The 17,992-nt window shown below is 53.7% G+C and overlaps 2 protein-coding genes across 2 annotated transcripts; one reads left to right on the top strand and one right to left on the bottom strand.

Annotated features, from left to right (window-relative positions):
* Window positions 1–317: 317 nt before the first annotated feature.
* Window positions 318–14,396, bottom strand: CABS01_05720 (uncharacterized protein; the record flags this gene model as incomplete). Its single annotated transcript, XM_060539088.1, has 2 exons — window positions 318–13,967; window positions 14,022–14,396. The coding sequence occupies 2 exons, from the start codon at window positions 14,394–14,396 to the stop codon at window positions 318–320; spliced, it is 14,025 nt and encodes a 4,674-aa protein (XP_060405350.1).
* A 1,577-nt stretch (window positions 14,397–15,973) lies between these two features.
* CABS01_05719 (MFS transporter) lies at window positions 15,974–17,961 on the top strand (the record flags this gene model as incomplete). Its single annotated transcript, XM_060539087.1, has 5 exons — window positions 15,974–16,093; window positions 16,210–16,272; window positions 16,354–16,565; window positions 16,634–17,147; window positions 17,215–17,961. 5 exons carry the CDS (start codon window positions 15,974–15,976, stop codon window positions 17,959–17,961), a joined length of 1,656 nt encoding a protein of 551 aa, XP_060405349.1.
* Between the last annotated feature and the right edge of the window lie 31 nt (window positions 17,962–17,992).

The following is a 17,992-nucleotide window of genomic DNA, read 5'->3' as shown; positions in this document are numbered from 1 at the left end:
TTGTCGAAACACGATCCCCATTTGGTATGGTCGCGCTTTATGAACAAGCACAACTGGAATTCAGTCTTCACAACTCCACATTTTAAGGCTTGTTTTCAGTTGGCGCAACGGACAATTCAGCTGGAACGCGAAGTTGCGGGGTCCAAAGACGGTCAATAAGGAATTAAATTTACGCCAAGCTCCTATCTACCGCGCAGAGGACCAAACGCCATCCTAGCAGTCAAGCACTGCTCTCGGGAGACAACCAAGACATTTTTTCTCCTTCTTTTAACAGAGATATAAAGAAAAGAATAACACGGTAATTACAAGCAAAAATCTCAAAAGCCCAGAGAAGCAAGCAAGCCTGCTTGTGAGTCCCTCGTCGGATGCTGAAGAAGTTGCTCAAGATCGAGGAACACGTCCAGGCTTTCATATATGCCCTTCAAAGCCACAGCGACGAGGTTGTCATTCCACACCTCGAACATGGAGTTAGGGGTTTCTTCTGACGATGTGTCTCGGGAATGAGCCTTTTGCAGCAAGCTCCACGCCTGGTTGACGACGGCACGTGCATGCTCGTCAGGACTCTGCATGTCGGAAGACGCGACAGACTCATCGTCATTGCCAGATGGGCCGCCCGGCAAGAGTGGCACATTGTTCGTCCTCGTCTTCTGGCTTCGAGTGTCAGGAAGCGGTGCTTCCGAGTCCCAGTGGTGGCCGAAGTGCTCAATAGCGACACACAGTGCCTGCAGAAGAGTTTCGGCGGTGTTGTGGTTGATCGTATTGAGGGCGTGGGTAAGCTCAATACTCAAAAGGCCCTCCGAGGGGCGGGAAGTCGTGATGATCCAGATAGCAGCAGCATTCGAGGTACCTCCCTTGGCGCTCAATTCAAAAGGTAGGTCAGGCGTTGTCTCGTTCAGCTCGGCGGCCAATGGGATATTCTGGTGCTGGACGATGGACGCGCCCGCGAAGGAGGTCCGGGCTGGCCAAGACGTGGCTCCCGTGATGATGCGACGGAATCCAACGTGCTCATGCTCCATGCTCTTGGTGTGCTGAGCGTGGACGGCTTGCAGGAAAGTGCGCGTGCTGGTATTCTTCAAGATGTTGTTGACGCGGACAGGAGACAGATTGACGCAAGGTCCCACCACAGACTCGATGCCAGGGACCGGAGCGAAGCGACCAGACACAAGGCAACCAAAGACAACGTCAGATAGACTCGAGTGCTGGGCAAGGACGATGGCCCAGGCGGCTTTGAGAACGCTAGCGAAGGTCACGCTGGCCTGAGAAAGATTTGGCAAGGTCACAAGTCGAGTAATGTGACCCTCAATTCCGTCATTGGCGGTGATGGCAGCAGGGGTAATGACTGGAGTCATTTGCGAGTTGTCAAGGAGGCGTCGCCAGTATGACAAGGACTGTCGAGAAGGAAGAGCCTGGATACTGGAAGAGAACTTGGCGAATGAGACTTCGGGAGCTAGCTCACTGCGCTTCAGAGCCTGAGAAAGCGTCTGAAGGAGAAGTGGGAAGGACAGGCCGTCGTAGTGGGTGTGAGCAAGTCTCATGACAAGTTGGGTTTGCGAGGCGGACTCGACGATGAAGAACTTGGTAGGAATCTCATCGGAACCCAAGCGACGAGCCTCGTCAGTCTCGATCAAGCGTGTCGTGAAGGAGACAACGTCATCCGAAGTGACGCGGAAGAACTCGAAAGCGGGCTGGAAGGAGGATTCCGAAGCAGCAAGCTGCCAGAGTCGGCCGTTGGCGAGCTTGAGCTTGGTGCGAAGGATCGAATGGTGCTGAACCAGTTGTGTGCACGCGTTGCGGATGCGTTCATGACTGAAGCGATCGAGGAAGCGGAGTACGAAGTAGTTCACGAAGCCGCGGTTTCGGAGCTGAGAGAACTCGAATGCAAGAGCCTGGAAGTCTGAAGCGGGTGTGATGTGATACTCGGCTGGACTGCTTGAAGAAGTCTGTGTCGTGGAAGACACTTCGGTACTAATGGCGATGTCGGCGATGGCAACTTGCAGGGCCTCACCATCATCAGTATGCTCAGCGTCTGGGGTGAGATCTTGACTACCGCCAAGATCTGACCACTCATCTGTCGAGGACGAACCATCTGTGCGATCTTCATCCCCTTGGAGATGGCGACACAAACTGGCCAAGACGGGATACTTGAAGACATCAGAGACACGGAGCGTGAGACCACCCTCAGCCAAGATTGGCACGAGGCGCATAGCCGTGATGGAATCACCTCCAAGACGGAAGAAACTGTCCCGGATGCCAATTTTACTCGTATCAAGTCCAAGGACCTGTGCCCAGGCAGACACCATGCTCTTCTCTAGAGAAGAGCGAGGAGCTTCTTTGACACCTTGAACGCCACGAAGAAGTTCCAATTGCTCGACAGTAACATCTGCGACGATGGCCTGTAGCCTGCGGCGATCGACCTTGCTCGACGAGGTGAGCGGGATTGCGCCAAGAGGGATATAGAGCGTTGGAACCATGTACAGCGGCACTGCGTGAGACATCTCCACGGTTGCCTTCGACCAAGATTGAGCGAAGGCCTTGACTGCTTTGCTGTCGAGTGGGAGCATGGATCCAAGGGAGTTGCCCGACGCCTTACTGCTCGAAGGAACGACAAATGCAACCAAGGCCATGGAGTCGTTCTTCTGCTGGGGGAAGCTAACGATATCGGCGACGATGTGGCACTCAGGCATAGCGCGACGCATATGATGTTCAACTTCGCTGAGCTCAATGCGCTGGCCCCTGAGCTTGGCTTGGTTGTCCTTTCGGCCAATGAACAAGATGCCACCATCTGAGTCGTATCTTACAATGTCGCCGGTCTTATAGAAGCGTCTGGCCCTACTGCCAGGATTGGGGAAAGCTCGAGTCCAGGCAAGGTCCTGCACGAAGGCGGCGCGGGTCTTCTCTTCCTGATGAAGATACCCGCGAGCAAGACAAGGTCCCTCAATGAGCAGTTCTCCAGGCGCGCCAACGGGTGCCAGCTTGTTCGGATCTTCGGGGTCCACAATCCAGCAGATACAACCAACACCTCTTCCAATGCGTCCAGGCTTGTGATTGTTGGACTCCAAGACGCACACAACGGTGCACTCGGTTGGGCCATAACCATTACTGACACGGCGGCCCTCCCATCGCTGAATATCTGAGCTTGTCACAACCTCAGCACCCAGTGCAATAGCCTTGATAGCCGGGACCTCCTTGGGACGAAGTAGAGAAGCAACTCGGGGGGAGAGAGCAGCGAAGTCGACGCCATACTTCCTGACTGCTGCATTCAGATCTTCTGAAGCTTCCTCCGGCGATGGAATGCAGACACAAGCCCCAGCGAGCAGTGTGCCAAGTACCTCGAGCACAGAGGCGTCGAAAGTGTAGGAGGCGAATTGCAAGACTCGACTCTCGGAAGTGATTCCCATGGCGGAGCCGTGAGCCAAAGTGCTGGAAGCTGTAGCAGAATGAGACACCATCACTCCCTTTGGCACACCTGTGCTGCCAGACGTGAAGACAACATACGCCAAGGAGTCAGGCAGAGAGACACTGTGAGCAGGTGGCGGCGTGGTCTCTTTCTCCTCGGTCGAGTATTCCAGCGACGCTGGGAAGACTGGAGTGACAGGCAGATTTGCTAATGAGGGGAGTTTTGCCAGCTCAGGTGAAGTGAGAAGGACGCTGATCCTGGCTTCTTCGACGATGAACTTGAGGCGGCTTTCAGGCTGAGCCGCATCCAAAGCAACGAACGCACCGCCTGCCTTTAGGATACCAAGCATGATAACTGGAATCCATTTAGACTTCCCGTGGCTGAAGGCAACCACAGTCTCGGCGCCAATGCCAACTCCCATGCTGCGGAGGCGATGGGCCAAGCCATTGGAGAGTCTGGTCAAGTCGGCATATGACAAGTCGCCATCCCAGGCACTGACAGCGGGTGCCGAGGAAGGGTTGCGACCGATGATGGTATACACGGCCTCTCGTGCTCCAGCTGGAGGACCACGAGCGTTCCATGCCTGGATCTGAGACAAGTCTGACTTGCCAGCCAGGTTCAACGCCGAGATCGGAACGTTGGGGTTTTGGTCGAGGAGTGAGGCGGCATGCCCGATCTGGTGCAAGATGCGGCGCATCTCGGGGGGATCAATGATGCGACTGTCATAGGTGGCAGACAATTCAAGCTCATTGTTCTCGACCGTCGCTTCAATGCCTAGTGGGTAAGTCTGAGGTGAAGCAGCCTCATCGCGTCTGGAGGTGTTGCTGAGCTGGTCACCAAAGAGACTCTCGCAAGCAGGGCTATCGTCGTCTCTCTCAGGCTGGACGACAAAGATGCTCTGGAATTGACACGATAGCTTGGCCGACTCACTGATCTTGGCAATATTGACCAGACCCATCTGCTCAAAAGGCATCATCTCCGTGGCCTGGCGCTGGGCGTTCTGGAGGAGCTCTTCTGCTGTCATATTGGCATCCCAGGACAAGCGGACTGGTACAGTCGTAATAGTTGGGCCAACGATAGTCTCAACACGAGGGACAGGAACATTGCGGCCACTCAATGTTGTGCCAAAGACAACATCAGAGGAACTGGTGTACGTCCCAACGACGATGGCATATGCCGCACGTAACAGAGTCGAGACGGTAACTCCATCGCGTTGCTGTGACTTCCACGACAGATTTACCTTCTCGGACCTGTCGGCTCGGAACTCCAGAGAAGACCCATGAGGGACAGCAGGGAAAGGAGAAGCGCCTGCTTCGTCAAAGTAAGACTTCCAGAATGACTGAGCAGCGGTGGCATCAACTCCCTGGATGTGCTTGATGAATGTGTTGAAAGCAGGAGCCTCAGGGAGCATCACTTCCATGTACGCTGTGGCAACCGCCTCCTTGATGATGGGCATCGACCAACCATCGTACATGGCGTGATGAGCAGTCCAGATGAAGATGGCATCATCTGCCGGGTTGGTCGGCAACACAAGACCGTACCTGCTGAGAGCCGTACCCAGGCCCATTGTCTCTTTCTCATCTTGGGCAAGGTACTCCTCCAAAGAGGACGCCGTGCGCCATCGCATTGCCTGTTTAGTGCTGATCACCGCCTGGAGAGTTCCATAGGTGTCCAGGTGCACGAGTTGGGTGCGAAGAATGGGGTGGATGTTTGCGACGTACTCCCACGCTTTCTGGAACCGGCTCACGCGAACACTGCGCAGGCGGAAGATCTCACGAACGATGTAAGATCCCTCCTCCTTGACCGAGAGCGAAATGAGACCTTGTTGAAGTGGAGTGCAAGGATACAAGTCCTCGAGGGCCTCGGGAGCCACACCGCACTGCCGGGCAGCTTCCTGATGCATGAGAGTGTCGTATGCTGGAATGAGAGAAAATGGCGCAATGAGCTCAATCTCATCGCTCTCGTTGCTACTGCACCGGCAAAGATTGGCCAAAACGGGTGTCTGGAAGATGTCGGACACAGTGATGGAGATGCCGACTGATCGCGCAGCTGTGACAAGCTTCATCGCGGAGATGGAGTCTCCACCGAGGCGGAAGAAGCTGTCATTGGTGCCAATGCTCTCGGGGTCCAGCTGGAGAACGGTTGACCAAGCGGATTGCATGCGCCTTTCAACATCGTTACGAGGTGCAACCTTGGGTCCATCGCCTGTTGCTCCGCGCTGAAGGGCTCGCAAGGTGTCGAGATGCTTGTGGGGGATCTTGGCTGCGATGATCTTGAGCTTTTGCCGATCCGTCTTTCCGGAGACCGTGAGAGGCATCTTGGAGATGGGGATGAAGATCGAAGGGACCATGTAGGGTGGCACTGAGCGAGCCAGCTCAGCGACAGCGGTCGAGGCAGCTTCTCCGACCTGTTTGAGTGAATCAGCGCTTATACCAGCATTGCTCTCAATGTTCACGTCAACGCCTTCAAGGACGACAAAGGCAGCGAGGGCCTTGAGCGTTCCGCTGCCAGCCTTTTGCTGCTGAAGATCAACAATGTCTGAGCGTACAGTGGCTGATGGAAGAGCACGGCGAATGTGGAAGTCAATCTCCCCAAGCTCGATCCTCTGACCACGAAGCTTGACCTGAGTATCCTTACGTCCGAGGTAGATGAAGGAGCCATTGCTTGTCTGCCGCACCAAGTCACCCGTCCTGTAGAAACGGCGCGTCGCCGAAGGCTCATCGCTGAGTGCCCAAGCAGGACTGAAGATGAAAGATTCTGCCGTGCGCTCGGCGTCGTTCAGGTACCCAATGGCAAGACTGGGTCCTTCAATGAGGAGCTCGCCAGCACACCCGATCGGTACCAGCTTGTCGATGTTATCGGCATCGACGACCCAGGCACGACAACCAACAGCGTGACCGATGCGACCACCGTCCCGAAGATCGGGATTGACGACACAGACGACAGTACATTCTGTAGGCCCGTACCCATTTTGGATGCGACATTGGCTAGACCAGCGTGAAATATCATTGTCGGTGACTTGTTCGGCGATGAAAATGATGGAGCGAAGTGAAGGCGTGTCCTCTGGGGACAGCAGCGCCAGAACGGACGGAGTAAGCATAACGGTGTTGATGGAGTAAGAGTTGATAGCTGCTGCGAGATCATCCACACGTTGAGCATCTGAAGGCATACAGATACAGCCGCCGGTAGCAAGCGTTGTAAAGATCTCAAAGATGCAGGCGTCAAATGTTAGGGACGAGAACTGTAACGTGCGACTGGAGGAGTCGACCCCAAATCGCTCAGCATGAGCCATCATACTCGAAGATGCCGCGCGGTGACTGATCATGACACCCTTGGGGACGCCAGTACTGCCGGAAGTGAAGATAACGTAGGCAAGATCTTCAGGCGACGAGAAGACTCCCTTGACGAGGGCATCACTGCCAGAAGCTCTGTGCCGCTTGACGAAGGGAGCGGCGGTGTCTGCCAAAGCAACAAGCTCCGAGGTGCATACAACATTGGGCGTGTTCTTGGATAGTCGAGTCAAGCGTTCCTCTAAGCCCTTGGAAGTCAAGACAAGGCGAGCTTTCGATAGCTTCATGATCGTTGCAAGTCTGTCATTCGGCTGGGCTGGGTCAAGAGCAACAAAAGCCGCGCCAGCCTTGAGGATTGCGAGTGCCGAGACGATGGCCCATCGAGACTTCTCAAAGCACAATAATACCATTTCACCTTGACCACTGCTACCAACACCGACACTGCGAAGTCGACCAGCAACTTGCGAAGATGCCGACTCAAGTTCTGCGTACGTCATCTCTCCGTCCCAGGCACTAATGGCAGGGCGTGTAGCATTGACCACGGTGGCAGCACCCACAAGGTCGTGCACAGTCTTCTGAATGGGGCAGACTCGTCCCTCGTTCCACTTGATGACCTGCTCATGATCGGCTGGGTTGATGAGATGGAGATCACCGATTGGCTTGTCGAGGTTCTCAGTTTCGACGAGCTGGGAGAGAATGTGTCTGAACTGCTTCGCCATTCCAGAAACGAGGAAAGAGTCCAGTAGCTTCGGGTCGTAACTCATTCGAAGGGTAACGGTCTTTGATGAAGCCCCCACGACGCACTCGACCAACAATGGCTGGGTGGTGAACTGGGCCGAAGTGTCCTCGGAAGCGTCGTAGAGCTCCATGATACTCGCGACAGCTTCGTCTTCCTCACTGTCGTCTTGTTGGACAACGAAAAGGGTACCAAACTGACAAGCAGCTTGAGCGTCCTCATGGAGACGAGAAATGTGTTGTAGGCCTGTCTGCTCAAAGGGAATCATAGTTGTGGCATCTTGCTGCACTGACTCGAGCAAGGAACGGATGGTGTTGCTTCCCTTCGAATCCCAGCGGACACGGACAGGAACAGTAGCAATGGTCGGGCCACTCATTCGATCGATGCCAGGAACAGGCGCGTTGCGGCCGTTGACTGTCATGCCGAAGACCACATCCGAATCGCCAGTGTAGCTTCGCGTGAGCAGAGCCCAAGCAGCACGTAGAATGGTTGACGAAGTGATGCCATCAATGGCGTTGACAGCGAAGCCCATACTCTCGTCATGCGTCGCACTAGGTTGAGCAGTCTGGTTCGGGAGGAGTGAAGCAGGGAAAGTGGTACTCGGCCCCTCGAGGTAAGATGACCAGAAGGTGTCTGATTCGGTCTTGTCCAACCCATTTAGATGCTTGATAAAGGCATTGAATCCTGGAATGTCCGAGTCTCCGTGCGAGATCTTGTTGTATGCCTTGGAGAGGTCGCTGAGGAGAAGTGGGAGCGACCAGCCATCATAGATACAGTGGTGCAGCGTCCAGACGAAAAAGAATCGGTCATAATAGGGGATGATGGCGTATCGGCTGAGAGGTGCCCCGAATTCGACCTCGCGAGAGTCATCGTGGGCGATGTAGTGGTCAAGGTCGATGCTCGTGTCCCAGGAGAGTGATCGAGTGGTGATGGCTTGATACATGTTGGAACCAACACTGACAATCCGTGTCCGCAAGATCGGGTGCGCCTGGACAACCTGCTCCCAAGCCTGGTGAAAGTCGGCCATTCGAATATCAGTCGACAGCACCAAAACTTGACGCATGATGTACGATCCATGCTGCTTCGCGGAAAGCGACATAAGTCCCTCCTGAAGAGGTGTGCAAGGATAGACATCCTCGACCTCCTCGGGTCGTACACCACATTGCTTAGCTACCTCAACGATGATTGATTCCTTCTCACCTTGGTTAATGAGAGAGAAAACAGGGATCTTTTCGATCTGGGACTGTTGGCCACTCGCGGCGGCTTGAGAAGCCAGATCCCTCAAGATGGGAGCTCGGAAAACGTGGGCAACAGAGATGTGAAGACCGAATTGACGTGCAGCGGGGACCATCTTCATGGCAGTAATTGAATCTCCGCCAATTCGGAAGAAGTTGTCGTCGAGACCAATCGTCTCAGTCTTGACGCCGAGAACTCCAGCCCAGACCGTCTGCATGTTGACCTCAGCTTGGGACTGCGGCTGCTCCTTGACATCCGAGGTTCCCTGCAAGAGGGCAAGGTCTTCAGGGCTCAGTCCTTGCGCAAGTGCACGAAGCTTTCGGCGATCTGCCTTGGCTGAGATTGTCAAGGGCATTCTGTTCATGGGAACAAACAGAGTTGGGACCATGTAAGCTGGCAGAGAGCGCGAGAGATCTGCGATGAGCTTGGGTCTGATGGTAACTAGCTTCTCCACAGTCGTAGCATCTAGACATGTAGTGACTTCGGCAGATTGCTCCTCGTCGTTGGGGAAGACGATGAATCCGACGAGTGTGTCTGGAGCCTGGCTGTTGGCCTGCATTGTGGCGATCTCGGCAGATACATCGAACTCTGGGAGTGCCTGAGCCAGCTGATGCTCGATTTCCCCAAGCTCGACGCGCTGACCTCGGAGTTTGATCTGCGTATCTTTGCGACCATGGTAGAAAACAGCACCCTCGTCATTGGCGTGCACAAGATCACCAGTCTTGTAGAAGCGACGCCGTCTTCCCGATCCGTCTTTGGACCAAGCCGGGTCGAAGATGAATGACTTCGCGGTGCGCTCGGGGTCCCCGAGATAGCCACGAGCAAGGCCCGGCCCCTCGATCAGAAGCTCGCCCGGCGCACCGACAGGAACGAGCTTGTCATGATTATCCGGATCAACGACCCAAAGGTTGCAGCCCACGCCTTTGCCGATGGGAGGCTCCTCGTTGCTGCGTCTGTTGAGAGGAATAAGGGTAGATGTGACAGATGCCTCCGTACAACCATATGAGTTGAGGAGGTTGGTGCTCTCAGGCCATCGGCTGACATCACTCCCGTGAGATCGATCACCTCCAAGGATGATGGTCTTGAGGGAAGGAACTTCTTCAGGAGTGAGAAGTGAAGCAACCTTAGGGTTGAGCTCTGCCCAGTTGGTCTTGGTCCGACGGATCTCACCGGCCAGGTCGTTGATTCGTGATGCTTCCGAAGGAATGTGGAGGGTAGCACCTGCAAAGAGGGTACAGAAGATCTCTTCCGAGCTGGTATCGAAGCTGTAGGAAGCGAATTGCAGAACCTGTCCGTCGGATCGTAACCCGCTGTCATGGCCAAACTCGTACATGGCGGAGCAGAAGGCCCAATGCTCCGTCACACACCCCTTTGGAGTGCCCGTCGATCCAGATGTGAAGATGACATACATAGCGTTGTCTGGGCTGCCATTCGGTAAGGGCCTCTTGGGCAGTGGCAGCTTTAATATAGAAGCGTCACAGACGACAAGAGTGTTTACACAGCCCGATGGGAACAGTGACTCAGTCGATGGCGCCACGACAGCAACCTTGGCGCCGAGCTGCCGAACAATGACCTCTTTCCTGTCGAGAGGATGAGAGGGCTCGACAACAGCAAAAGCGCCACCAGCCTTCAAAACACCCAGCATCGCAACGACAGCCCAGATGGACTTCTCGAAGCAGATGGGGACCAAGACATCCGGCCCAACACCGAGGGCATGGAGATGACCCGCAAGGCGATCCGACGCACCATCGAGCTGAGCGTAAGTCATCACACCGTCCCAAGAGCTTAGAGCAGTGTGAGTCGAACGCAGCCTGGCTTGGTGGCGAAACAAGTCATGAGCCTGCCTCCTGACAACCGTTGGCGGTATTGCGTTCCACTCCTGTATCTGATAAATGTCTGCATCTGTGACCAGGTTCAGAGAGGAAACCTGGGACTGGGAATTGCTGCTCAGGTACAAGACCGTTTGCTGGAAAAGAGTGACGATCCTCTCTAGTCGCTCCTCATGCAGAACACGGCTGTCGAAGGTGGCAATGACGCGTAGTTGATGCTTACCCATTTCGCACTCGATCGATAAAGGATGGTCGTCGTATTCTGATGACTTGTCGCGATTCTCGACTCCAAAGACTTCTTCCAGTCTAGCTTGGTCGGCAGTGGGAGGAGGCTGTACCAAGAAGAGACAAGAGAACTGGCATGCCCCTCGAGCATCCGAGCTGATGCGCGAGATATTTTGTAGGCCGGTTTGCTCAAAATGCCGCATGTCGGACTCTTGACGTTGGACGGCCTCAAGGAGCTCCATGATTGTCATCTTCGGCTCCCAGCGAATGCGAATTGGAACGGTCGCGATGGTCGGCCCGGTGATAACGTCGAGACCTGGAATAGTTACCGGGGTATTCCTGCCACTCAAAGTGTTTCCAAAGATGACGTCCCGAGAGCCGGAATACCTGCCCGCAACTATAGCCCACGCCGTTTTCAAGAGCGTAGATGCATTCAGACCATTCGTCGGCTTCCAAGTCCAAGGAAATTCGCGTACCACGGTCGAGTCGGGCTTTGGCGTAGAGATGGAGGATGGGACTGGCGGGAAGAATGACAAGTCTGGCCCATCGAGATAGGATTTCCAGAAAGTCTGCGAAGCATTGGTATCGATGCTGTTGACGAACTTGATGAAGTTACCGAAAGGGGGAGAAGGGGCAATATTCTGACCGCTGTACGCCCTCCAGAAAGCGTCTTGGATGATGGACATTGACAATCCGTCATAAATGGAATGGTGAATAGTCCAGACGAAGACTGAGCTCCTCTGTGCCCCCGAGTCCACGTCGATCAAGGCATATCGGCAGAGTAGCGTGCCGAAAGTCATCGGCTGTTGCGCGTCTCCGGCCAAATACGCATCCAGATCGTTCCCGAAGTTCCAAGACAAAGGACCTCTGACCACAGCCTGGAGCATCCCTTGGTCCGCGGTGTTGACAAGTCTGGTACGGAGGATGGGATGTGCGAGGGCCGTGATGTTCCATGCCTCCTCGAATTGGAACATGTTGATATGGTTGGGCAGGTTGAAAACCTTCCTGCTGATGTACGCCTCTGAGGTGTCATGCTTGGATGAAAGTGAGATCAGGCCTTCTTGAAGGGGTGTGCATGGGTAGAGGTCTTCGACGTCCGCAGGAGAGGTGTTACATTGCTGAGCAGCTTCCCGGCGTAACTCCAAAGCAGCATCAAGCGGGATAAGTGAGAATGGCGCCACCTGCTTCTCAGCCGCTCCAGTCGATACTTCTGATGCAAATTTGGCTAGATCGGAAAGCTTTGGGTACCTGAAGAAGTCTGACAGGCCCAACGGCAAACCAATAGCTCTAGCCGCGCTGGCCGCTTTCATTGCAGCGATGGAGTCTGCGCCGAGCTCGAAAAAGGAGGTATTCTTTCCGATTAAGGTGGGATCAAGGTCGAGGGTCGAAGACCAGACTGATTGCAATCGGTGCTCAGCCTCAGTCTCCAGTGCTTGGACAGCCCCTTGAGCACCATGAAGGATTGACAGTTGGCTCGACGACAGTCGCTGCGCCAACAGTCTGAGCACGCGACGGTCGGTCTTCCCAGATACCGTTAAAGGTACGGAGGGAATGGGTATGAGAACAGCTGGAATCATGTAGGCGGGCAACAAACGGGAGAGCTCGACTGTGACTCGCGTCTTAGCTTCTGCCGCGGCAGAGAGTTGCTGTTCGCTGGGCTGTTCCCCTTCAGATCCGGGGAACACAACAAAGGCCACCAGAGTAGTTGAGCCCTTGGATGATGCCAAGTCCTTGACGACTTCAGCAACGGGTTCTTGGCCAGGAAGACTCTTGCCAAGGTGGTGTTCAACTTCGCCCAGCTCGATACGATGACCTCTCAGTTTCACTTGAGTGTCTTTTCGACCGAGTAGCATCAGAGTTCCGTCAGCTTCATACTGTCCTAGGTCTCCTGAGAGATAGAACCGAGCCGTGTTACGGTTCGGGAATCTGCCACGCCATTTGGGCTCGTCGATGAATGCTCGTCTGTCGACCGGTCGGTAGTAGCCTCTGGCAAGTGCAATGCTTTCGACAAGAACCTCGCCGGGCATACCAATGGGAAGAAGGATATCGTGATTATGAGGGTGGACAATCCAGATCTTGGCACCTACGGTGTGGCCCACGTTCCGACTGTCACTCTCGTGTGTTAATGAGAGTGTAGAGGTCTCCCAGATGCCCATCTCAGTGCCGCCATAAGTGTTGATGAGATTCAACTTCGGACTCAGCGAAATCACCTCCGACTTCCGCAGAGGTTCACCTCCAACGATGAGATATCTAAGAGAGGAAGCGATTGTCGGCTCGACCTGCGCGGCGACAGTCGGTGTGAGGAATGCATGCGTGACTCGAAGCTTCGCCATGCTAGCGTTGATGTCATCAACAACCTCCTGACCGTTGGGAATGCATACGCATCCTCCAGCGTAAAGGATCGTCAGAGTCTCTGACATTGTGACATCAAAGGCGGGAGAAGCAAACTGCAAGCATCGGGTGTGTTGGTCGATGTGAAAGGGTCGAAGAACGTCTCTGATGCCGTTGCAAATGGCTTGATGCTCGTGCAGGACGCCCTTGGGGACTCCCGTACTTCCAGAAGTAAAAAATGCAGTTGCGAGAGCGGTTGCGGCCACCTGAGGGAGTGGCTCCGCGTCGGTAATGCTGATCTCAGCTATTTGTGGGAGGTTTCCCATGATTTCGATATCATCCCCAAAGTCTGGTAGAGTCTCGTCGACAAAGTTGGTGATGAGGCACTTGGCCGAGACCTCATTAGCAATTGCAGCCACACGGTCTGCGGGAGCTCGAGGATCCACAGGGACAAAGACGCAGCCAGCTTTTAGAATAGCGAGCATGGCAACCATGCTCCATCGCGATTTCAGCATCTTGGAGATGATGAAGGCGCCTTGACCCCATCCCTTGGCAACAAAGTGGCGGGCCACAGCTTCGGAGTAGTAGTCTAACTCGGCGTAGGTGAAGCTACCATCCCAAGCACAGAGCGCCAAGTCTCTTGGGCGAAGGAATGCATGAGCAGTGACAACGGTGTGAATGCACTCTTGACTGTCTGATTGAATGTTGTTATTCCACCTGGAGAGCTGCGCTATTTCATGGAAAGGCAACAGGTCAATCTGGTCGATCCCCAAATCCAAGCTAATGCTGGGACTGAGCAGTTGATGGCAGATGATTCGGAAAGTGGCTACCACAGCCTCCATCTTTTGCTCATGTGCTGCACCGGAGACATTGATGTGGCACTGATTTGATTCTTGATCAGACAGCACAAGTGTGTAGAAAAGCTGGAAAGTGATTAGTGATGTAGTGTCAACATGGCGTCTCTCAATTCTACTCACCTCCTCAGGAGCAATGTGGGCGATTGACGAAGGTGGCTCATCCACTGTGACGAGAAACCGGGTAGGACAATCGCTGAGTCTCAAGGAAACACCAGCATTTTCCGCTACTGTGGATTGGCTCACTTGATGTAAGACGGCGCCGACCGTGACGGGATCAGGACCACTGTGGAGATTGCGCATCGTGACATAGAGGCCATCTTCATGACTATCACTCTGATGCAGATCTGCCAGATTCACATTGTCGGAGTCTGTGTGCACGTGGCTTGTGATTGCCCATGCAGTTTTGAGAAAGGAGTTGGGCTGTAAATTGAGCCTGGAGCAGGCTTCTCGAAGGGCTTGTGATGAGACCACGAGCTTTTTCGAAGTAGACTTCATTTTTGTATGGTAAAAAGTAATTTGATGATACAGCCTACCGAAGGATTGTTGATTAGTCGTCTTAGGACAGATGGACTGGCAGAGTCGAAAAACGAGGTTCAGCGAAGAATATCGTAGTACCACGGATTTAGGCTCATGGTGAAGTGGCTTCATGCAGTAATTATTATCTGAGTGATTGAATCTTCCGTTCCTTCCCCCACTCCTAGTCAGTATCGTCTTCTCTTGTCATATTACAAAAGCTGACACTGCCAAAACAACGCTCGGTGTTGATGGAAATTAAAGAGCGTGTTACCAGGGAGTCTTGGCCGTCGGCCACTGTTGCTCAAAGCCCAAAAGGGCAACGTGAATGACCCTGCCCAAACCTTAAGACGGTAGACTGATCCTTTCGACAAGCAGTGCAGTCATCATTGCGCACGAACGCGAGGGTTTGGAAGGAATCGCCAACAGTCGCATTCGGGGCTCCAGTGACTCCAGCTTCCTACACAAGCTCAGTAAGCCCGTATGGATCGTGAGTCGTGACCTTGTTTCAATCTCCGGCATGTCACCATGAGTTCCACCTTGGGTCCCAGACTTATGTTATGTGGTGCGTTCATACATAATATCAGCGAATAGGAGACATCGCACCTTTCGCCGAAAAGCAGGGTCACATCGCCAGTCGACCTAGCTTGACATGACTGCAAGGTTCCGCTTTATTCGGCTTCGACGCGAGAGTGAGCCTCTGCGGAGGTTACCCCGGTCCTGTTCCTATGATCAGACGAACCTCAGCCGAAAAACTCGTTAGGATTCCGGATTCTTCGCAAGCGAAGTGGGGCCGTAGACGGATCCGGATCGTGGGGCCAAGCTGCAAGGTCAGCAATATTCCCTGGCTGCGGCGTGGCTCAAACGCAGGACGAGCCCGACGGGGAATTTAGATTGCTGCAAGATATCATTTCCGGAAACCTAGGGCTAATATGGTAAGAGCAGTACCACCACGGGTAAGCCGGGTCATCACGCAACTGCAGATGTTGCTGACCCAGACCAAACAATCGGAATACCGAGGGTTCCTAAATCCTGCACGGGAGGTGTGAGAGGAGTTACATCGAATCTATATGCGGCCCGCGCGGCAGCAATGCAGAGCCGAAGTTGGGCTGAATAACTCCAACTTGACCTCGAGAGTCCGCCAGTGGCCACGGAGATTTGAGCCATGCCGACAGTCTCAGGCTTTCAGGGCGAAGGAACGTTGCCACACTTCAAACCTGGTACACTCGTATCCGCACGTGCGGTTTGGTCGGGATCCGGCTGGTGCTTCAAGAACACGGGAGCGAGCACGACATGCCATTTGTCAGGGTGTCATCTGGGCCTCTTATGTATCCTTGAATGACTCTAAGTTTGACCCCGTCCCACCGTCATATCTGGAGTTCTAAGACAAGACATCCGTTGCCACGGGACCGGTGCCAACTTTCCACTTCCATGTTACATTTGTCTCAACGAATTGCCATCAACCTACTCCAGTTCAATCCCTTCAAAGTGGCTGCCTAAACTCATATCACTCTTTTACCACATCACAACCAAAACACTCGCTCATAGCAATCGGCACGATGACGAGCGCGAAAGATACTGATTCACTGGAGACACCAGAGCGAACATGTTTCGGAATACCTCTCTCTGCACTAGCGGTGTGCATTGCCTTGTCCCTCACTGTTGGACTGATTGGCATGGTGTGTACAAGGACTTTTCTTCTAGCCGAACCTACGAAATGGGTGTAGATGGCATTGCATACCACTCTTCTTGTGAATACTCAAGTGAAAACTCGCTAACGTATGACGAAATACAGGATGGCACAATTGTGGGCGTAGCAACTCCTGAAATTACGACCGATCTTGGAAGTCTTGGTGATGTTGGTTGGCTTGGATCTGCCTAGTATGTGTTTGAATGCGTTTTTGATGCACCCAACTCAGTCTCGCCCACGAACTGACAGATACGGCTCAGCTTTTTGGCAGCAGCAGCGTCTCAACTTGTCTTTGGCGCCCTTAACCGAGTAGTCCCTCACAAACATGTCTACATTGCAGGAATCTTCCTGTTCGAGCTCGGTTGTCTGCTTGCCGGACTAGCGAACACATCTACAATGTGTATCGTTGGTAGGGCGTTTTCTGGCCTAGGCTGTTCTGGAGTTGTATCAACCTCACTAGTGTACGTCAAAGTGTTCTTCAACATAATGCTCAGAATATCCTTCGCTGACTAGCCTGTCCTGATGCCAGACTCGTAACCGAAATTCTACCACCTGCCCGTCTCCCACTCATGATCGGAGTCTTGGGTGCTATGGAGTTGGTCGGCCAGATTACTGGTCCTCTCATTGGTGGTGCCCTGACGGATAACGCATCATGGAGATGGTGCTTCCTGATAAATGTACCCATGGGAACAGTGGCTGGTGCGGTCGTTTTCTTCTTGCTCAGGACCCATCGAAAGCCTTGGAAGACGATTTTCCAAGAGCTAAAGTTGATTGACGGCATCGGCATTCTCATCTTAACTCCGGCCATTGCTCTCATTTTGTTCGTCGTTCAGTCTGGAGGGAACACGTTCGCATGGAACAGCGCGCAGTCTATCAGCATGTTGACAGTGGGATTCGCTCTCCTCGTGGCGCTCGTATTCTGGGAGCACCGAAAGGGCGAGGCCGCTGTCATTCCCCTAACACTGTTCAAGAACCGCAGCATCTCTTTCGCCGCAGCTTTTGCTGTCGCGGCTGGTATGGCTATGGCTTTGTTTGACTACTACGTGAGTACAATCTTCATCGAGTGGTGTCCCTCACACCTGCTATGAGCCAGATTTTAACACACCGCAGATCCCGCTTTGGAACCAAGTCATCAAAGGCTACTCAGCCGCACGCTCTGGCATCCTGCTTTTACCCCTAAACGCTTGCTCCGCTGTTGGTGTGATGGCAGGTGGCCTTCTGGCAAACACCATCGGTCGCGCGAACCCTGTTATGCTTCTCGGTGGTACTCTTACGGCCATCGTATCTGGTCTTTTCAGCACCATTACCATGGCCAGCACTGACTCCCTTATCATGGGGATCTCGGCACTGGCCGGTTTCGCTGCTTTGGCGTCTCAGCAGCCCATTGTTGTGGCCCACAACGCTGTCGAGACCAAGCTATCACCAACTGCCATCTCAATGATGCTCTTCAGCAGCATGGTGGGCAGTGCGATCAGTCTTGCCATTGCGCAGGCGGTCTTCCTCAACAAGCTTCAAGGTAACCTTCGTCCAGTACAAGGCGTCGACGTAGACAAGATCATCCGAAGTGGCGCGACCGAGCTTCGCCACATCGTTGATCCATCATTGCTACCAAAAGTTCTCGAACTTTACAACCTTTCGATTGTTCAAGTGTTTTACATGGCTTTGGCGGCTGGTATTGCCATGACAATTGCATCACTTTTGGTCAAGTGGACGAGGATCTTGGAAAAGAAGCCAAAAGACGCAGAAACCTGTGAGCCTTCGCCAGTCACATCAGCCGGGACTGGAGTGACCGAGCCTGAGGACAGAGAAAACACCGAAACAACCACGGAAACTATCGTTGAGAAGGATAAAGATTAATACGTAAATCATTGTGGACGGCCATAGTGTA

Source organism: Colletotrichum abscissum (assembly GCF_030869225.1).
Source record: "Colletotrichum abscissum strain IMI 504890 chromosome Unknown Scaffold_11.1, whole genome shotgun sequence".
In the NCBI taxonomy this organism is placed as follows: domain Eukaryota; kingdom Fungi; phylum Ascomycota; class Sordariomycetes; order Glomerellales; family Glomerellaceae; genus Colletotrichum; species Colletotrichum abscissum.
This window is presented reverse-complemented; position numbering and strand designations above follow the sequence as displayed.